This window comes from Salmo salar, chromosome ssa09 (genome assembly GCF_905237065.1).
Source record: "Salmo salar chromosome ssa09, Ssal_v3.1, whole genome shotgun sequence".
In the NCBI taxonomy this organism is placed as follows: domain Eukaryota; kingdom Metazoa; phylum Chordata; class Actinopteri; order Salmoniformes; family Salmonidae; genus Salmo; species Salmo salar.
In genome coordinates, this window is record NC_059450.1 from 121,667,709 (window position 1) to 121,690,639 (window position 22,931).

Consider the following 22,931-nt stretch of genomic DNA (forward strand, 5'->3'; position numbering starts at 1 on the left):
CCATAGCAGCACCCACTCATATCACGCGCTCCAGCAGGTATATCTCACTGGTCACCCCCAAAGACAATTCCTCCTTTGGTTGTCTTTCCTTCCAGTTCTCTGCTGCCAATGACTGGAACGAACTGCAAAAATCTCTGAAGCTGGAGATTCATATCTCCCTCACTAGCTTTAAGCACCAGCTGTCAGAGCAGCTCACAGATCACTGCACCTGTACATAGCCCATCTGTAAACAGCCCATCTGCCTACCTACCTCATCCCCATACTGTATTTATTTATTTATTTATCTTGCTCCTTTGCACCCCAGTATCCCTACTTGCACATTCATCTTCTGCACATCTACCATTCCAGTGTTTTAATTGCTATATTATAATTACTTCGCCACCATGGCCTATTTATTGCCTTAACTCCCTTATCTTACCTCATTTGCTCTCTCTGTATATAGACTTTTTGTTTTCTTTTGTTCTACTGTATTATTGACTATGTTTTTGTTGCACTGCTTTGCTTTATCTTGGCCAGGTCGCAGTTGCAAATGAGAACTTGTTCTCAACTAGGCTACCGGGTTAAATAAAGGTGAAATAAATTAATACATTTAAAAGAGGACAGAGGTATTTGATATAAATAAGTACATGAAGGTAGGGTTAAGTGACACTAGGCATTCAGTATAGATAATAATAAGAATAAAATGAAGAGCAAGCTAGCAGCAGCAAATGAGTGTAAAAGTGTGTGTGTATGTGAGTTTGTGCTCTGTGTGTGTGCTCTGTGTGTGTGTGTGTGAGAGAGAGAATGTGTCAGGGTTTTATGTGTGTATATGGTGTGTATATAAAAGTCTATTGAGTGTGTTGGGCCAGTGCAAGACAGTCCGTGCAGATCGTCTGGGTACCATTAATTGACTATTTAGCTGAGAAATGAAAATCAGAAATTAGATGGCAACGTACAGTACCAGTCAAACTTCTAAATCAAATCAAATCAAATTTATTTTTATATAGCCCTTCGTACATCAGCTGATATCTCAAAGTGCTGTACAGAAACCCAGCCTAAAACCCCAAACAGCAAGCAAAGCATGTGAAAGAAGCACGGTGGCTAGGAAAAACTCCCTAGGAAAAACTCCCTAGAAAGGCCAAAAACCTAGGATGAAACCTAGAGAGGAACCAGGCTATGAGGGGTGGCCAGTCCTCTTCTGGCTGTGCAGGGTGGATATTATAACAGAACATGGTCAAGATGTTAAAATGTTCATAAATGACCAGCATGGTCAAATAATAATAATCATAGTAGTTGTCGAGGGTGCAACAAGCACGTCCGGTGAACAGGTCAGGGTTCCATAGCCGCAGGCAGAACAGTTGAAACTGGAGCAGCAGCACGGCCAGGTGGACTGGGGACAGCAAGGAGTCATCATACCAGGTAGTCCTGAGGCATGGTCCTAGGGCTCAGGTCCTCCGAGAGAAAGAGCGAAAGAGAGAATTAGAGAGAGCATATTTAAATTCACACAGGACACCGGATAAGACAAGAGAAATACTCCAGATGTAACAGACTGACCCTAGCCCCCCGACACATAAACTACTGCAGCATAAATACTGGAGGCTGAGACAAATGACACATACATTTCTCCTTCTGGTCCCAATCTTACGGTAGAGCTTTGATGAAGTAGTCAAAGCCAATGGCTAAGTCTTGGTTGTGTAACGCTAGTCTCATATGTTGGTTTCCCAGGCAAGGGTCAACCTGGCTAGATTCCTGGTCTGGTCCCACCCACTTGGCACACGCGCTCACCCACGAACCCGCCCACGAACCCCAAGAGTCACGAGGGGAAAATACTGCAGATCAGATTAGAGAGATCAAAACCAGGGAGTTAACCAGGCATGGTTTTTCCACAACCGTATGAAGACACTTAAATCATTTGAATATAACCTTGTTAATTCAGATTTACGGTATACGGTACAGTCTTAGATTTCTCATGTATAGTAAGTACTTTGCTTTGGCTGTGCCAACGCAACATCTTTCATGTAAATCATTCACACCATGTTGCATTCAAAGCGGTAACTGGCTGTCATATATTGTGTCTGGTTGCTCCATTCACACAGACACAGTACATTTTAATGGGGGTTGGTGCTCGGTACAGAGTCAATGTGCGAGGGCACCAGTTAGTCAAGGTAATTGAGGTAATATATACATGTAGGTAGGGTTATTAAAGTTACTTATGCATAGATAATAATAGAGTAGCAGCAGTGTAAAGGGGGGGGGGGGCAATGCAAATAGTCTGGGTAGCCATTTGATTAGATGTTCAATAGTCTTATGGCTTGCGGGTAGAAGCTGTTTAGAAGCCTCTTGGACCTAGACTTGGCGAGTGACAAATTTAATGAAATTGCCCACTCCCTAACTTTGTATGCGTTGTTGTCGGCAACCGTGTTATTTACGAAGCTTCTGGAACAGATTCCTGTTGGAACGTTCCACAAATTATACCCACCCCTCTTGAAACGTTTGAAATCAATGTTTTTTGTTTGGCCTACATTTTAGGGAGACATGCGTATGTCCATTACAGTGGAATTGCCCATGAACATTAACTTGGATAGTCAATGTCTGTTTTGATAAACCTATTTTTGGGGGGCAGGCAGGGTATTCTAATAGCCCATCTGGTAGTCCCTGTTATAATCCGAGAGTGGAAGACACACTGATCTCTAACATGTAGGCGCAACGTTTCCGAACAGTCCGCCATTAGTCAGGATGTTGAATAAACTTCATGTGGATTTACTCTACCTGGTTTCCGCTGATTGTGTCCGTATGTCGGAAGTAATCAGAGCCAAAATATCCACAGGGAAATGTTATTAAAACATCCAGCGAAAAATCATATCGCCATTAGCATAACAACATTTTATAATTTTTTTCCCCATTTTTTTTTTCAAATTATATCGTTTTATAGATACACCTCTCCTGAATCGAACCACGTTGTCCGATTTCAAAAAGGCTTTACAGCAAAAGCAAAACATTAGATTATGTTAGAGGAGTATATCGTAAAAGTAGCCACATAGCCATTTTCCGACCAACCACATGCATCACAAATAACCAAAAAACAGCTAAATGCAGCACTAACCTTTGACAATCTTCATCAGATGACACACCTAGGACATCATGTTACACAATATATGCATTCTTTTGTTCGATAAAGTTCATATTTATATATAAAAACAGCATTTTACATCGGTGCGTAACATTGACTAACTATTTTCCCTCAAATGCATCCGATGAAACAGAGCTACAATTTACTAAATTACTATTCGAAAACATTTTTAAAATGTAATATTGTCATTCTAAGATTTATAGATGAATATCTCTTGAAAGCACCTGTAATGCCAGATTTAAAATTAACTTTACTGGGTAATCATACTTTGCGATGAAAGGGGATGCGATACTCTGAAAAATAGGCTAACGTTACAGGTCAGCGCCATCTTGGAACAATCGCATATCACATCTAGTCTTGTATACTATTGTCAATAATCCCTTACCTTTGGTTGTCTTCCTCAGAAAGCACTTCCAGGATTCCCAGGTCCACAACAAATGTATTTTCGTTCGAAAAAATTACTCCTTTATGTTCCAAGAGCTTGTTCTTGTTAGAGCGTCTGAAGGCTGATCCAAATGCTCCGGCCGCTGGAAATGCATTTTTTCCCATTTAGGTTCGTTCAAACATGTCAAACGTTGTATAACATAAATCTTCAGGGCGTTTTTCAACAAGAGAGCCAATAAGATTCGAGGAGGACGATTGCATTGTGTTTCAAAACGTTTCGAAAGGGGAGGGTAATGGTGATGGCCCTTTCCGTGTGACCACGTTCTACAGCGTCTCATTCATTCAGTTTTAACAGTAGGAGACTCAAACCACTTTGTAAACACTGGGGACATCTAGTGGAAGCAATAGGAAGTGCTCAATGAACCATTCCACTTCCTGTTTCGATCTGTCTCGGGGTTTTGACTGCCATATGAGTTCTGTTATACTCAGACACCATTCAAACAGTTTTAGAAACTTTAGGGTGTTTTCTATCAACAAGTATTAATTATATGCATATCCTAGCTTCTGAGTTTGAGTAGTAGGCCGTTTAAAATGGGCACACATTTTTTTGGCGCCCCCTATCCTATTAACTCGACTTTCAGTAACTGGTCTGTATGGTTCTCTCGATTTGTATTTTCAGTTTGTTGTTTCAATTAGTTACTGATGCAATTCTGACCCGATGTAAACACTTGTACAATTTGTAAACAATTGCTGAGTCTAACCGAGCTACAGACCGAAAGTTGCCGACTTTTAATTGGCAGTAAGACTTTTAATTTATAGTAAACTGCAAGGAAACGTGCTTCGGTCGACGACAATGTTCGTTTACATTCGGCTATTGTTTACATAATGTGCAATGCGTCAGGAGACTGAAAATACTTACCGGAAATACAAGCTGACAGCCAGACCAGTGCCCCAAAAAGTCTGGTTGATAGTTCTTTCCTGCGGACATTTTATCTCCACTTCCTTTCGTCAAAAGGACAAACAGCACGGACTACTGGTAAGATAAGTATACATATAATTGTATTCAACATTCTCGCTTGTAGAGACTCATGCGTCTTTTTTAGGGCAACTTTTTTCCCCAGTCTGATTGATGTATTGCACCAGAATTGATGTGTTTGACTAAAACTAAGCCTAAAACGTCAGGTTCATGGGGGTGGGACAGAATGGCAGAGTGCGTGGTCCCATTAAAATCAAATAAAATGTTATTTGTTACATGCACCGAATACAACAGGTGTAGACCTTGCAGTGAAAGGCTTACTTACAAGCCCTTTACCAACAATGCAGTTTTAAGAAAAATACCTAAAAAAATAAAAGTTACAAATAATTACAGAGCAGCAGTAAAATAACAATAGCGAGGCTATATACAGGCGGTACCGGTAAAGAGTCAATGTGCGAGGGCACCAGTTAGTCGAGGTAATTGAGGTAATATATACATGTAGGTAGGGTTATTAAAGTTACTTATGCATAGATAATAATAGAGTAGCAGCAGTGTAAAAGGGGGGGGGACAATGCAAATAGTCTGGGTAGCCATTTGATTAGATGTTCAGTAGTCTTATGGCTTGGGGTAGAAGCTGTTAAGAAGCCTCTTGGACCTAGACTTGGCGCTCCGGTACCGCTTTCCGTGCGGTAGCAGAGAGAACAGGCTATGACTAGGGTGGCTGGAGTCTTTGACAATTTTTAGGGTCTTCCTCTGACACCGCCTGGTATAGAGGTCCTGGATGGCAGGAAGCTTGGCCCCAGTGGACCATGTTAATTTGTTTGTGATGTGGACACCAAAGAACTTGAAGCGCTCAACCTGCACCACTACAGCCCCATCGATGAGAATGGGAGCGTGCTCAGTCCTCCTTTTCCCATAGTCCACCCTTACCACCTGGGGTGGCCCAGGATCCAGTAGCAGAGGTTTAGTCCCAGGGTTCTTAGCTTAGTTATGAGCTTTGAGGGTACTATGGTGTTGAACGCTGAGCTATAGTCAATGAATAGCATGCTCACATAGGTGTTCCTTTTGCCCAGGTGTGAAAGGGGAGTGTGGAGTGCAATCTCTATTGCGTCATCTGTGGATCTGTTGGGCAGGAATGCAAATTGGAGTGGGTCTAGGTTTTCTGGGATAATGGTGTTGATGTGAGCCATATACTGAGCTCTTGAACTTTAAATTGAATTCAAGCCATAATTTGAGTTTGACGACCATCACAGTTAAAGTTACGTTTCTTACTGTATTTTTTTTCTTATTTCAATTAGTTTGGTGGTTTACCGAACATCACTTTCCCACTTTGTTAAACTTCAAGCAAGGTCAGCGAAGACTAGTGATAAGAGAATTATCTACTAAAGGTAAATAAATCAATAAACCATGATGAATTATTAGTCATACAGCATGGTTAATGAATAACCAATGTAATAATCAATGTAGTGATCGATTGGTCTGATTAGTTCCAGAAAGGCCAGGAACCACTGGAGAGGGAAAGAAATGTGTGTATGCAATTAGTATAGAGAGCAGGGGACAGATGGTAAAGGGAGTAAAACTTCAAAGGGTTCCTAACCTTGAGGGAAAGGAACAGGCTGAGCTAGAATGTGATAAACAGCGTGAGAAGTCAATGGGGGGATGCAGGTCACCAACAGTTTGTGTGTAAATGCATGTGGTAAGTAAGCAAGAACTATAAAATGACTTTTGTTATCCTGACCTCAGAACGTTCTCATGAATAAAGCTACAGAAACCTTTTGCAGAAAGCTGAGTCCTTGCCTAATTATTTAACCCATTTTCTTACAAACCTTGGGCATTAGTCAAGGCGAATTGATTATTGATTATTATCATCGAGATATAAAATTCCTTGAACATTTGGTCCTTCGAGCCGGATCTCAAAAACTGCCGCTGTCGTTCCAAAGAGACACCGAAACCGTGCACGGGCGGATGAAAAATCCGTAAATCAAAGACCTGGCCCTTTGTGTGGGTTCTTTACAGGCCGGTGGCAAACTGGTACGCGACAGAGGTGGTGACGAGATTCAACGAACATTGAAAAACTCAGCTGCAAATAACAAGGTTAGTAAGCTTTATTCATACTTTTGGGGAATAGCACCTGTATGATTACATTAAATAAGGAGTGAGTGATACACCTGTGTGTCTGCATTGCATGATGAAATGAGTGAAGCACCTATAAGTCTGCATTACATGATGAAATGAGTGAAGCACCTATAGGTCTGCATTGCATGATGAAATGAGGAATACACCTGTATGTCTGCATTGCATGATGGAATAAGGGACACAATTGGGTGTTGGCATTAAATGAGGAAAAGCGATTGATGTGAGAGTGAAAGGCAAAAGCGATTGATGTGAGAGTGAAAGGCAGGAGCAAGTAGAGGATTTTAATGTACTCTGGGTGTTAGACGGTGAAATTGGTGAATGTTATAGCTAGTGACCTGGCTTCAGAAGTTCACGTGTAGAAAACGGTTTTAAAGGGAATCAAGTATTCTGCGCGAATGGAAGGCAGGAATTAGTTGTAAATTCAAAACGACGAATTCGAAAACGAAGCAGGGTTCCGAAACGACCCTGGGCAACTGTGGCCACTGCATAAAACTAAACTAGGGCTTATGGTGAGACCTGATAACGTAGCAAAAGGGTCAAAACCATAAGGGGATAGTCGGTACCTAAATATAGTTATTTAGGTCTGATATCTATGGGAGAAGTGAGACCTAATATGGCGGAGTGAGAAACAGATATTATTGTCAACAATTACATGAAGCAACAGATAAATAGGCTGTTAACTAGGGCTTTACGACCCCTGGAAAATAGTTTATAGTTGCATATGTATGCGACCTAATGTCTGATCGACAGTCCCCTCTATAGATAAAGTTTCGAGAGAGATAGAGTAACTACGCTGGGATGAGTGATTGCATGTGAGGAGAATTCTGTCAACAATCTCGAGAAAAAGACAGGCAGTAAAACCTAAAAATAAAACGGGTTGCAGTGTTTGTCTATGAGTGAGATAAAGACAGGGTGGTAGGATAGATATGTCTGATCATTCTAGCAGAATAACTATATTGTGAGAAGGAAAATTAATGGGTGTTGATACACATAGAAAACATATTGCTCAAATCAATAGTCGAAATAGAAAAAAAGCTGGTTTGTTCTTTTAAGCGTGGGATAGAAGCAATTACGAATAATTATTCCCCAAATTCTAGGTTAATAACGAAAACATATTGTTAAAATCAACAGTCGCGAAAAAAGCTGGTTTGTTCTTTTAAGCGTGAGATAGAAGCAATGTGTCATATAGCATAAGAATAATTATTCCCCAAATTCTAGGTTAATAACGAAAACATAGTTAAAATCGACAGTCGCGAAAAAAGCTGGTTTGTTCTTTTAAGCGTGAGATAGAAGCAATGTGTCACATAGCATGCGAATAATTATTCTTCAAGTCTAGCTTAACGGTAAATAGCATACACATAAAGATTAACAACGAGTAGACACTGATTGTATTTGATCGAGTTTTTATAAATTAAAGCACATAGTTTAAGGTTCTTACGAATAATCCTTCTAAAAGACTAGATTGGGAAAACAAGCGGAATAACTAGTACAAACATGGGTAGTAAATCCTCCAAGGAGGTGCAGGAATTTACGGGAGATGAGCGATACATGGGAGTTAAATGTTATAAAATAAATATTTATTTCGGTCCAATGTGGAGAAGGAAGTATGAATTTGATGGAAGTTTGGATGTGGAAAAGTTGGGACTAATGGTAAGAAAGATGCATAAGGTATGTGGGGACAAGACAGGGAAACAGCATGTCGAGGGTTAGACATAGCCAGGGTGTGGTTGTCTGAAGCCCGCAGAAGAAGGCAAGTGTAGAAAGAGAGAGAGGCAGAGTCAACAGTCGCAGGAGAAAGGCTTAGACATTTACATTAGGGCTATGTTCTGGAAATTGTATCGATAGTACATGCCTAATTTTACGACTACAGACATTGATAAATAGGGTTATTTGTGAGGAGTAACAATCAGTTCAATAGCATTGTGGTTCAGTGGTTGAATTCTTGCCTGCCATGCGGGTACCCGGGTTCGGTTCCCAGCTCATGCACCATGGGACTAAAATGTCATTTCATTATTGTTATGTTATGACTGGAACCATACGGTTGTTAGTGTTTGTTTAAGATAGAAACCGAACGTTTTGATAGCTTGTTTAGTTTAAATGGAAAGACAGTCGATAAAGTACGTTTGTGGTCTAAATGGCCGGCTTAAAGGATTTATAGAGAACGGGAGTTGTATTTGAATGACAGAATCAAGGAAAAGGCAGTTACTTAAATCTAATGAATTATAAGGAGCGGAAATTAATAATTGCGACAGAATTGTGGCGATATACATGCAATTTTTTTTTAACCCTTGGACATTTCATAAGACTATAAACCAATACCTAGAGAGATTAAAGGACGTGGTGTCCAACGCAAATAGTGGGTTAATAGAATCCCCGGTAGTGGATGGATTTGATGCCCCGTATTTTCTGCAATTAAAATTTGCTTTCCTCAGTGGAATGCGTCCTGAGATAAGTCGTGCCATCAAACAGAACCTCGTAGGGTGGGGGCTAGCAGATCTGAGGGAAGTAAGAGAGGCCAGAGGATGTCGAGACAAATACAGAGAAGGTCAGGCGCCCACAGCCAGACTCAGAGGAGGGAGGAAGGAAAGGGATGTTCAATCACATAAAACATTGAGGAAGTTTAAAACAAATGATTGGAGGGAGTACAATGGAATTATAAGTATTATTAGGTTTTGTTTATAGTCAACTTTTGGGTTTTTGAATCAGTGTAGTAGGATGAAACGACCAAGTGGTTATTTTATGGAAAAAGAAGCGCTTAGCCCTCTTTGGAAAGAAAAAAAAAATCCTAGGGACATGATATCTTAAAGGGGTACACACATGGCATTTTGGAAGTTTGTTTTCTGAGTTTTAATTAAACGCGTGAAATTCTTTTGATGGGGAATGTTCTGGGAACCTGGTATACAAAATGTAAAGTTCTTAGCTGTAATTTGTTTAATGTAGTAAGAAACATGCTTCTGAAAGGGTGGTATGACTTTTGACCCCTCTGGTGGCTTCCCTGTGTGGTCTGATCAGCCACATTGAAAAGCCATTTGGATTGTGAATTTAAGGTCATTGGTGATATTGATTAAGGGAATTTGTAGAACTGATAATTATGATGGAGTTAAAGTTCTTAGACAATTGATAATTTCAACCAATGAGAGGACTAAAAGGGCAAAGCCTTACACTAAGGGTAGGCTTCCTTAAGTCCATTTTTCTAGAACAATAAGGATAAAATAATCTCTTGGTGGAGTAAATCAGATTAGTCATTTTGATCTGATTATGTTATTTGAAAATATTTTGACCAGTAGCAGGGGTATTTTTTACATGATCTAGATAAGTTTATTTTCCCCTTAGGAAGTCAGCTGTGGTTGAAAGCAGTGTAAGAGATTTAACACAACAAGGCTGTGGAATTGATATAATAGTATTACTATATTTTGTTGTGAATAAGTTTAATAATGGTAGACTTAGGTCAACAGGACAGGGATATATGACATCTGTAGGTGATCTAGGATCATTGAGGCTATTGTGATACATTTAAGTAGATATGCAATATCTAGACAGGTTGATTTTTCTAAAACTCAGGAGTGCAACCAAGGAGACAAGACATTTCGTCAATATTTGGAAACAACCCATATGAGAAAAAGCTGGAGACAGGTAGATAGAAGGGCAGACGGAGAAATCCTCCCCTGCACTGCTGAAATCTTGAGGGTTGGGGAGTAGCAGGAAGAAAGGAGGGGGGCCAGCAGGAGTAAATAGTTAGAGAATTTGGTTCGCTTAGCTTTAGGATATTAATTCATGGAGAGACTAGCGGCTCTGTTGGCAGGCATGTATTTTAGTTTTGATTTTACGTTTATGTTTGGTAAATTCGCTAGGAGGAGATATGATAATTTTGTTTAAAGTAATTTAAAGTAAAAGACTCAACCACCCCAGCCTATCACCAACGAAGGCAATCCAGGGTTTAAACAAGACATTTGACGAACAAGCTATTCGGTTGAATGGCTTTAATGAGAGGATTCATAAAAAGACTCTAAATTGCAGACGTTTCCAAAACGACAGATTTGAATGTAGCAGGTATTAAGGGTATCACCACTTGTTACGCACGCCTCTAGAAAGAGGGAACGCAACACCCTGCTACAACTTAACTCTCCGTGGTGTGAAAAAGGTATGGAAGTGTAGGTGTGAGCAAGGATGACAAAAGGCAGAGAATACCGTTTACTGGGAATTTATTCCTTCACAGGGTAAGTTGGGGAAAAGGGGCTGGACGGAACCAAAGCAAAGAAACGAAATATCAAAGCCCCCTCTCCCACCTTACCTGCCTACCCACTACTTACCTAACTAGCACCACCTGGTGCACTAACCAAAATACAGGGGATGGTCCGCCCAGGTCTTTCCTAGTGTGCATAGACAATAAATTACTAGAGGTATATGTATGCCCGCGGGCCTCTTGCCTAAGCACTCCCTAGGTGCCTTCCCCTTCCCCCCTGGGAACAAATGAAACAGAATATTCCAAATGTCTTCACAACAAACTGAGAAAAAACTATTAACTCAGGACATTAAAGAAGCTCTGAGCAACAACTACACAGTACATACCAAATGTCTTAGCAACCACCAACATGCTATAACTCTCAACCATTATCTCTGGGTCTCCCAACAAATATCTCTCTGCAATCATCTCTTTCTGAGCAACAGAACTGGGGCTTATATAGCTTCAGAAGAAGTTAGTAATTGGAGACAGCTGCGTCCTGACGAGGGGGCGGGGTCAGCTCTCCAATCATCAATGTTGATTGACCAATCAGCTGCTCGTAGAGAATTTCAGGAATCCATTTCCTGAAATACATACATGATAATACACAAACCACAACACAGAAACTGGGGAACGTAACACGCCCACCACAAAAAATGCAAACATACAGTTTGCAATAACAAAAACCAACGCATCCCCAGTTATTAAACCCGTGATAGAGCGTCGGCACCAACATTTGCCGAGCCCTTCACATAGGCTATCTGTACATTATATCTTTGTACAATCAGAGCCCACCGCATAAGGCGGCGGTTCTGATTGTACATTTGTTTCAAGAACACCAAAGGATTATGGTCCGTGAAGACCATTACAGGCAAGGCACTGGAACCCACATATACCTCAAAGAACTGTAATGCTAGCAATAAAGCCAGCGTTTCCTGTTCAATTGTGGAGTACCTTGACTGACATGAGTTGAACTTACGGGAGAAGAAACTGACAGGTCGATCCACTTCATCTTCCTGCAAGAGAACCGCACCCACCCCCACTATACTAGCGTCTACCTCCAACTTAAAAGGTTTGTCAAAGTTGGGGGCCGCAAGCACTGGGGCACTACAAAGTAGCGCTTTAGCGGACTCAAAAGCATAGTTACAGTCCTGGGACCACTTAAATGGTACCTTCAGACTAAGCAGAGATGAAAGGGGAGCTACTACCGTCGAGAAATTCTTACAGAATGTACGATAGTAACCTACCATCCCCAGGAATCTGCGCAACTGGCGGCGAGTCGTGGGAGCAGGAAAAGCAACAATTGCTTCCACTTTGCCAGTTACTGGGCGCACTTGACCTCGTCCCACTTGTTTCCCTAAGTCAGTCACTGCAGCCTTTCCAAACTCCACTTGGCCAAATTGAGGGTTAAAGAAGCATTCTCCAACCGCTGAAACACTTTAAGGAGGCGAGATGATCAGACCAAGTAGACGAATGAATCACCACATCGTCAAGATAAGCAGTACAATTCGGCACATCCGCGAACACAATGTTAACTAGCCGCTGAAAAGTAGCAGGTGCATTACACATTCCAAAGGGCATCACAGTATATTGTACTAAGTTATCTGGCGTAACGAAAGCCGAGACGTCAGAAGCTTGAGAGGTCAGAGGCACCTGCCAATATCCTTTTAGCAAATCTAATTTACTAACGTAAGCAGCAGAGCCAATTCTATCAATGCAGTCATCTAAGCGAGGTAGAGGAAAAGAATCAGACTTTGTAATGGCATTTACTCGACGATAGTCCGTACATAAGCGAGACGTACCATCAGGCTTAGGAACAAGAATACACGGAGAACTCCAGGAGCTGTTACTGGTTTTCGCCATGTCATTCTGTAATAAATAAGCTACCTCACTTTTCATTACTTCCCTTTTCTTTGCATTAACCCGGTACGGATGCTGACTTATAGGAACAGCGTTCCCCACATCCACGTCATGGTCCAAGATGGACGTGCGACTTGGAACATCCTGAAACACAGTGAGAAAACTGTTTATCAATAAAATAAGATCCTTAGTTTGATCTTTATCCAAATGTTCCATTTGAGAGGGTAACTTTTTCAGCATCTCTGAATTACATAAGCGTTCACACTGCTGTAGCGTATGGCGTAACTCCAACCCGTCCTCCTTATCCTCCTCTAGATCCCAGCCAGGCTTCAGCACCACCGCAGCCACACTGGAGACGGCGGACTGGACCGGCTTACTTGAGCTGTTGGGAGAATCACGCACATAATATGCTTTCAGCATGTTAACATGACACATTCGGGAAGAACGCCTCCGATATGGGGTCTTTATCACATAATTGGTGTCACTGAGTTTCTTTTCCACAAGATATGGTCCAGAAAAACGTGCTGACAGATGAGCCAGGGATTGGCAACAAAACTAAAACTTGATCCCCTGGTGCAAAAGAACGGCCTTCAGCCTTTTTGTCATAATGCAACTTCATGCGTTTTTGAGTAGAGGAGAGAGACTTTTGGGCTAACGCACATGCAGCGTGCAGTCTCTCCCGCATCTTACTGACATAATCCAACACATTTTTAGGGGCGCTACTGGGTGTAGGAGATAAGATATGCTCCTTCAAAACTTTTAGCGGACCCCGTGGGGTGTGTCCAAACAAGGTCAGCAGGGCTGAACCCTAAGGACTCTTGTATTGTTTCCCTAATAGCAAATAGGACAAAGGGCACCCCCTCATCCCAATCGGTACTGGTATCCATGCAATACTTGCGTACCATTGCCTTCAGCGTCTGATGCCAGCGTTCGAGAGCCCCTTGACTCTCCGGATGATACGAACTGGAGACCTGATGGGAAATACACAGCATCTTTAACACATTAGAGAACAGCTTTGACATAAAGTTGGATCCCTGATCAGTTTGGATTACTTTAGGGAGTCCAAACGTAGAGAAGAACTTCACAAGTGCCTTCACCACAGTCTTAGCCGTTATTGTACGGAGAGGTATAGCCTCTGGGTATCGAGTAGCACTGCACATTATTGTTAGTAAGAACTGGTTACCTGACCTGGTTTTCGGCAATGGACCTACACAATCAATTATCACTTTTTCAAACGGTTCCCCCACCACAGGAATCGGGCAGAGCGGCGCACGAGGAACTGTTTGATTCACTTTCCCAGTGAATTGACATACATGGCATGTTTTACAAAATTGGACAACGTCAGACTTCAAACCTGGCCAAAAGAAATGTCGAATTACTCAGTTATAAGTCTTCGTGATCCCTAAGTGTCCGGACCACGCCTGGTCATGGGCGAGTGACAACACCTGCTGTCGGAACGGTGTAGGAACAACCACTTGACACACTTCACTCCAGTCACCAACGGTGTCATGAGCTGCCCATTTACGCATCAAAACTCCTGCTTCCATAAAGTAGGCAGTCTCTTTAGTTTTAGCTTCCTCAATGGAAATTACCGAAGCAAAACACTTGCGAAGACTGATGTCTCCCTTTTGACATTCAATCACCTTCTCGGGGGTGACAGACAAAAGAATGTCATGTAATTGGGGCGCGATTTCACTTTCCCCTGCCTTAGTTTTTACGGGTAAAAACTGTCGGCATTTCAGAAGGAATACTCGGTGCATTGTCTTCTACCTCAAACTACTCAAAAATGGAACTAGCCAAATCCACCACATCTCCTAGCTTGCGAGATTGTGCCCTCGTTAACACACAAGCTGGAAAAACATGTGGAAATGCTTGAAACAATTTCTCATCTGTAGTTCTGATTTCTGGGTTGTCTACTACCTCTAACACAGGAGTGACGTTACCACCAGCGATATCATTCCCTAGTAACAATGTGACTCCTTTTACTGGCAGTGTAGACACTACACCAATACGAAAACGTCCTGATACCAAGTCTGACACTAAGTGGACCCAGTGTAACGGTACAGGTACTGTTTTTGTCTCTATCCCCTGTAATATGACATGAGAGCCACAATACGTTTCAAAGGACCAGGGTAAAGCATCAGTAACGATTACTGACTGCACCGCCCGGTGTCTCGTAAGATTCGTATAGGCTTTCCATCAGCTTGTTCTCCAGTTAATGAAACACAACCGGCAGATATAAACGGAGCATAGACAGGATCCGGTTTCTCAAATGCTGAATCAATATCTCGGTCCAACGGACGAGCCATAGACTTGACTAAACCCACACTTTTCATTTTTGGTGACAGGAACTGTTGCGATTTATTTTTCAAAACCAGGTAGTCCGCAATCACATGACCCTTTTGGTGACAGTAAAAACATTCACGGCCTTCATGAAAAGACTTAGGGTTATCAGAGGAAAAGCGACCTGAACGAGGCACTGATGACGTAATCGTTCGGCCTTCAAAACGAGGTGCACCAAAGACAGTCTTGTGTGTCAAAGCGTACTCATCTGCCAACACTGCTGCCTGGGCCAACGTCACCACTTTCTGTTCATTTAAATGAACTACAATTCTATCAGGGAGGTTGCTTTTAAAATCCTCCAACAGCATCAACTCCCGAATATCAGCAAAGGTGTTAGCTTTGCTGGCTGAACACCAGCGATTAAACAGAGACTCTTTGTCCCTAGCAAACTCAACAAAAGTACGTTGAGATGTTTTTTTGTGGTTCCTGAAGCGCTGTCTATAAGCTTCAGGCACTAACTCATAAGCCCGCAACACGGTAGTTTTAACTATATCATACTGTAAACTGTCTCCCAGGGAGAGAGCAGCTACTACTTCCTGGGCTTTCCCAGACAATTTACATTGTAGCAGGAGCGGCCAAACCTCGGGTGGCCAATGTAGCGCAGCGGCCACACGCTCAAAAGCAGAGAAATAGGAATCAACTTCCGACTCTCGGAATGGAGGGACTAAAGCTATATTTTTACTTACATCAAAGTGGGCTTGATGATAAGCAGCTTGTGGAGTCGCACGTTGTCGGATCCTCACCTCCTTGTCAATTTCCATTCTCCTAATTTCAAGTTCAAACTTCATCTGTCTCTTTATCTTTTTGCTCCACTTCTAACCGGGCCAGCCTCACCTTCAGCCTAGCGGTCCCGCCTGAACGACCTGAAGCAGAAGATAAAGGATCGAATCGGGGCAATGTAAAGGGGGTACGAGCAACCCCTTCCTCCGCCCTGTCCGCCGACTTGGCGTCGGAAGGTCTACCCGTCTCCTCTCCTGAAGCCTCCCTCTCATCATCTTTCAACGAAAGAATGTGTTCTCTCACTAAACCCTCCCTGACTAGCACCAAAAGTTCAGCCTTTAGGGCTTTCTCGGGGATAACAAACCCATAATGGTCAGCTACAGCTAAAAGGTCTGCTTTCCGAAACCTCACCAAAGAATCAATAGAGGGCGCTTCAAAAAACTTGGAGATGGCTGAGGCAGCCATCTTGTACACAGAAGTCCACTGAACACACAAACTAAACTAGTCACCCAAACTCACAACCTACCATCACACTTCAATCACAAATCACAGAGAGCTCAGTGCAGCAGGGTTCGGTGGGTTTAATGGAATCCCGGATGAGCCCCCATTATGTTACGCACGCCTCTAGATAGAGGGAACGCAACACCCTGCTACAACTTAACTCTCCGTGGTGTGAAAAAGGTATGGAAGTGTAGGTGTGAGCAAGGATGACAAAAAGGCAGAGAATACCGTTTACTGGGAATTTATTCCTTCACGCGGTAAGTTGAGGAAAAGGGGCTGGACGGAACCAAAGCAAAGAAACTAAATATCAAAGCCCCCTCTCCTACCTTACCTGCCTACCCACTACTTACCTAACTAGCACCACCTGGTGCACTAACCAAAATACAGGGGATGGTCCGCCCAGGTCTTTCCTAGTGTGCATAGACAAATTACTACGGGTATATGTATGCCCGCGGACCTCTTGCCTAAGCACTCCCTAGGTGCCTTCCCCTTCCCCCCTGGGAACAAATGAAACAGAATATTCCAAATGTCTTCACAACAAACTGAGAAAAAAACTATTAACTCAGGACATTAAAGAAGCTCTCTCTGAGCAACAACTACACAGTACATACCAAAAGTCTTAGCAACCACCAACATGCTATAACTCTCAACCATTATCTCTGGGTCTCCCAACAAATATCTCTCTGCAATCATCACTCTTTCTGAACAACAGAACTGGGGCTTATATAGCTTCAGAAGAAGTTAGTAATTGGAGACAGCTGCGTCCTGACGAGGGGGCGGGGTCAGCTCTCCAATCATCAATGTTGATTGACCAATCAGCTGCTCGTAGAGAATTTCAGGAATCCATTTCCTGAAATACATACATGATAATACACAAACCACAACACAGAAACTGGGGAACGTAACACCACTGTTGAAAAATTACATTGATGCCCTGACAAAAGAAAACAAGGAGTTGCGCATAAGCCAGTGCTGAACAGGACCGATACAAGCGCCGATGGGGGCTGAGACTGAACGGGTTACCTGAAACTGATGGTGAGAATATCAGAGGGATGGTGTTTGTCATTATTGGGACGTTTGTTCCATATCACTCTGCTACCCTGAACATCGCGGTATATGTTGTACACAGTCTCGGAGACAAGAGAAAGGAGAAGAACAGACAGGTCATCATTATGTTTGTGTAGCGTGGTTCGTTCTGCGTTGTGTATTTTTATTTAGGACACTGCCACAACTGGAATGCTGATGGTAGAATCATTTTTATTCGACCTGCACACGAAGAGACAACACACAATATGTTAGCCCTCGGTGCAGTCACAGCTCTCGGGCACCTTGCTAGTTGAAGGTCCGGCAAAAGAGCGGGAACTGCATACATACATTCAGTGTCCAACAGCACACTATACAATTAAAATGATATACAACATATTCGGAACAAAATAAAAGACATACCTGCACACGAAGAGACAACACACAATATGTTAGCCCTCGGTGCAGTCACAGCTCTCGGGCACCTGCGTGAGCACATAGCAACTCACTCAAACACGGTCCCAAATACTCCCGAGTTACAATAGGTACCCTAATTAGCGAGCTTGGTGAAAGTTATTAACATAAATCTTTATAATTGTTCACATTGTAACAAAACCTATAGTTGCATAACAGCACTTTATGTAACTTTACCACAGTTTTACATTGACAAATTACAGCGCCAAGGACAACATACCTTGCTAGTTGAAGGTCCGGCAAAAGAGAACGATAAAATGGTACGTAAGTACGGATAACCCGCGATGGACCAAACCAAAATATACAAACTTTTACAATTAGGTGTATTTACAATATAGATATCAAAAAATGTTTGTACACCGAAAAATAACATTAACTATGCTGCTGTAATTAAATAAAGAAAACACATTGAATTATTATTATTGTTATTAACTTATTAACATCCCCTCTTGACCTGGCCTACTTGAACTGTCCTTGTGCGCAACTTGGTGTATAATCTAGGGGAACAACGTCACTCTACTACATTCACCCCCACTGTTTTACACTAGATTATAGGCACAAAACAAAACACATTACCTCGAAGGTAACAAAGCAAAGAAAGAAAAAAAAATCACACCCACAGAGCGACGGAGTAACCCAGTGTAGTCCCTTAAGTCTAGACCCACAAATGGTCAATCAGCTGGAAAGCTATCCCGCGAAGGATTAGGAAAAATAAGAGGTAGCTAATCCCTTATTCAATCGTATACAAAAAATGCCAAATACATTTTATGCTGATGAACTACACACAAAGTTACATGAATTGTCAAAAATATTAGACCAACCCACACATCACTCTAAGACCCAGTTAGATAACCACATACACACAAAAAAAGAAAAGGTAGGCAATATCCTACCGTTACTGAGAAACCAAGAACGGTTTCAATTCCTGTGTAGACATAGTTTGGATTAGCCTATTCACTGGCTTAATAAATCTACCTAGTCTTGTCCGAACACCCTCACCCAAAAAACCTAGCAGGAATGTCACGGACAGCACTAACCATGCTCAGAGGTCTAACCTCAGGTTGGGGAATACTACAACTCGGCCTATCCGGAGCCAGCACACTTTCAGTTACAGACTCAACACTAGTAGTGTCAGACGACTGATCAGAATCCTGGTAGATTGCCACAGACCACACTGACAAAGCATCTTCAACCAAGTTAACAACATCTGTCACAGCACCATCCCCACTGAATGGAGTTTCGCCATCAGAACTCTTGTAGGCTTTGGGGATCTCTCTCTGGTCTACTTCTACTGAGCACACCTCACTCAAGGGGACGTCATATGGCCGTTCCACTTCACTTCCATCAACTGGGACTTCACCATCCTCTTGGAATATCCTCCCAGAAGACTCAGGAAGGCTTGCTACCCAGTGAACAGTCCTTGCGTCCCTCCCATCCATTTTGCTGGACGTTGCAGACATCTCAGAGAACACGTCACCACTCGATAGATATCCGTGACTCTCAGGTTCCTCCCAAGAAGGCAAAGGCAGAAAGTTGACTGGCATAATCAGGTTCCTATGCACCGTCTTGATGCGTCCAGTGGTAGGGTGCTGTATACGATATGTGTTCAGTGAGCTGTTCTTCGCAACAACTATGTACACCGCACTGTCCCAGCGATCAGCCAGTTTCTTCTTGCCCCTCTCTCCCTTGTTAGCAAGTAGAACTCTGTCTCCCTTCTCTACCGAATGACCCTTCGACCATCTGTTGTAGGCCTCGGCTTGTCTCTTTTGTTGCTTACTAGCATGCTGCTGAGCCAATGTCATGGCTTCTCTCAGATCCTCACCCAAAGACTGGACATACTTATCCACATCGACCGTGTCCCCATCCAACAGCACACTTTCAAACATAACATCTACTGGCAGCCTAGGGGTGCGTCCAAACATCAAGAAGAAGGGCGGAAACCCAGTAGTCTCGTGAACAGTGCAGTTATAGGAGAATGTCAATGTGTTCAACATCTGAGGCCATTTAGCCTTGGACCTAGCTGGCAGAGCTCTAATCATCCCACCCAGCGTGCGATTTAGACGTTCTGCTTGACCGTTCCCCATGGGATGATAAGGTGTGGTGTGGGACTTTCCAACACCAGTGTCGTGTCTTTGGGGTACCATTAAACTGAAGACATGTTTATCAATTAACTCCCTGTAATTATTATCACGCGATTAAACTGATTAATCGTTTAATTGTAATTAACTAGGAGATCGGGGCACCAAGGAGAATATTCCGATTACAAAGTTATAATTTTCCTAATATAACTTTCCTATTTTATAATATAGGCCGATTATCTTCTGGTTTAAATGGTGTATTTTACCTCGCGTTCAGTCTCATTCCAAACGTCGTAAATTGTTGTATCTGCACGAACCCAGTCTTTACTAAAATCATCCATACATCAATTGTCTTAAAATCATTTATTTACTACACTAAATAATTAACAGAAAACATACAAACAGTAATTATCGTCACAAAGGATTGGTATAGTAATGTGCGCTAATGGCTAACAGGCATGGCTGGTCTGTTAGACAATGGGTCATAAACGGTCAGCTGAGAAGGTACACAGAGTTCATTAATATTAACAAATGACAATTGAAGGCTCGCTCATTCGGGAACAATTGCAATCAATATATATTTACGCTCATGTGTCGTCGTTCTTTGTTGGAGCGTCGTTCTGTGGAGAGTTTTGTCTCTCTCTCTCTCGGTTAGAATGGATCTTTCAAAGCGACATTCATTCATGTCGTCATAGAATGGATGTTTCGTTGGTCTTCGCGTTCGATGATATAATTTACTTAGCTGCAGACTAATAGTTAATATCAAAGACTTGTTCTTATTCTGTCGGTATCAATAGTCTAAAAGTTAACCACGTGGTATGGTTCACTTTCAGTAGAGGAATTGGATGGTAAAACCTATTGGCCATGGAGTGGAGGCCTGGTCTAAAGAAATGTAAATCAGGGTGGGTTTTATAGTGACCCTTGAACAGGCTTGTCAAATGACGCCTGGTCCTGTATGTGTCCCTGGGGGCATGCCTATGACTGAGTTAGACTTGGTTACAGAAATACAATTCTATCACATTACATCAGTACATAGCATCTCAATGTATTACAAAAGCTTTATCCTTATTAATACATTCTATACAACCATTATGATGCAAGTCTCAAGCTGAGGCTATTATATAAACAGTTTTATGGTAATATGGCTATATTGTCTCTTCTGAGTATCACAAAATTGTACCAAGCGTACCAGTTCGTAGCTGGATTCTTCACCAATCTTCCATACCTTCTCCAGAACACACATGTCGCTTGGCTCCCCAATTCTGTGAGTTGGAAGAATTTCCTGTGTCTCTCTATGGGCCATGTGGCCAGAGACTCTCCTGGAATTTTAGAGTTTTTACAACCCTTTCACACAGGGCCTGGGTTGGGGGAAGGTAGGTTGGGTGGTGGTGCAAAAGGGAGGGGGTCAACTGTCCTCCCTGTACCAAAAGAGGCCAACGTCATGACACCAGATAACTGAAGTAATTCTGCAATAAGTGAACTTTCAAAGTTAGCACCCCTGTCAGAATGGATACAATCAGCGAACCCATAAACGCAGAAGAAATTATTCCAGAGAACACGAGCCACAGTCTTAGCAGACTGGTTTGGACACGGATACGCACATGCCAGCTTAGTAAAGTGATCAGTCACTACTAACACATCAATAGACGTGTTGTTTGAATCTTCTGCAGTCCAGAAATCAATACACACAAGTTCCAAAGGTGCCGTTGTCACAATGGAGACAAGTGGAGCTCTTGCTTCAGGCTCAGGTGCTTTACTCAACACGCATCTCTTACAGTGGGCCACGTATTCCTTGACATCCTTTTCCATAGAGTCCCAGTAAAACCGCTGTCTCGTAAGCCACAATGTGCGCTGCTGACCCTGATGACCAGCATCATCATGAACTCCCTTCAACACAAGGCCTCTCAAAGACACAGGTACAACATACTGGAATATTTTCTTCTTACTCACTGGGTGTTTTGAGACACGATACAGAATCCCTAACCGCGTGGTGAGTTTTCCCCACTGTCTTAGAGTATAAACTGTTTCATTAGCTTCAAGGACTCGCTCTCTCCTAGATGGGCACCGGCCTCTATCTACAAAGAACATGACTCTGCTGATGACAGGATCCAGTGACTGGTTATCATACAGCTCCTTGTGTGTAAAGACAGGTAAAGGGCTCTGACACACGGACATCAACTTCTCAAGGTGCTGCGCATGTGAAATGGCCCTCACCGTGGCACCATCATCCCATCGGCGGTGAGCATGGAGGACAGCAGACACCTCTTCACAGGAAACCAACCCACTGACATCGTCTCCAGCTCTACTTAACTCACTCCCAGGAGCCATAGACGTTCCACAGCCAGCCTCGGGCTGTTCACAGGAGAGGCGGAACATGTCTTGAACATCACCCACTCGAAGACCTCTGGCTTCCTCCAGCAGGACATCATATGGGATTCTTGTCAGTCGGTGCAAAACTGTGGAGCGGACAAATGGCTCTCTGCTCAAGGCATCAGCATCGACATTCTTGGGACCCGGTATGTACTGGATATCAAAGTCAAAGGGTGCCAGCTTTGCGACCCATCTCTGCTCACATGCATCAAGTCTCGGCTTTGTAAGAATATATTTGAGTGGATTGTTGTCGGTCCACACAGTAAACTTATGCCCTCGCAGCCAATGGCTGAATTTATCATGAATGGCCCATGGGTGGTCATCAGTCAGCCGTATGCGATGGCAGAACCCCTTTGCCTCACCACAATCTAGGCTATGTCTAGAGAACACTGTGTCATACTTCCCAATTAAATTGACAAGTTTATCCTTCCAGAACTGTGAAACTGGACACTCCTCAACAGACAGGCCTTGAAGTCCAAGATTGCTCAGTGTACTGTTGCCATGAACTACACTGCCACCAACTGAACTCTTAGCTGTCAGACTGCCGTGTGAGCTGTCACATTGAACTTTAGCCACGTTCTGGTAAGCTGCTTGCTGCTTGACATCATCAAAATCCTCTAATGCAATGCAAGGATACACATCCGCCACTTTAGCATTTCGTCTCAGGGTAACTGGTGATGTTGTTGGATTCACTATCTTCACAGGTAGTTACGCCCCACAGAGGCGTAACTACTC

General features: G+C 42.7%; 1 protein-coding gene across 1 annotated transcript; it reads right to left on the reverse strand.

The window, feature by feature from the left end:
* Window positions 1-9,066: 9,066 nt before the first annotated feature.
* Window positions 9,067-21,453, reverse strand: LOC123724088 (uncharacterized). The gene is made up of 5 exons (XM_045687007.1): window positions 21,275-21,453; window positions 18,786-19,867; window positions 13,582-13,658; window positions 12,939-13,069; window positions 9,067-9,101 (listed from the first exon to the last, which is right to left on the reverse strand). The coding sequence occupies exons 2-5, from the start codon at window positions 19,830-19,832 to the stop codon at window positions 9,067-9,069; spliced, it is 1,290 nt and encodes a 429-aa protein (XP_045542963.1). The 5' UTR covers window positions 19,833-19,867; window positions 21,275-21,453.
* Window positions 21,454-22,931: the final 1,478 nt, after the last annotated feature.

Coding starts and splice junctions, on each gene's coding strand:
- LOC123724088 (XM_045687007.1), bottom strand. CDS start 19,832: ATGGGGAACGGTCAAGCAGAACGTCTAAATCGCACGCTGGGTGGGATG. Junction 13,070..13,581: donor CTGAAGGCAATGGTACGCAA/GTATTGCATGGA, acceptor TTCTCCCAACAG/CTCAAGTAAGCCGGTCCAGT. Junction 9,102..12,938: donor ACAGCAGTGTGAACGCTTAT/GTAATTCAGAGA, acceptor TACTTCCCTCAG/ATCTGCTAGCCCCCACCCTA.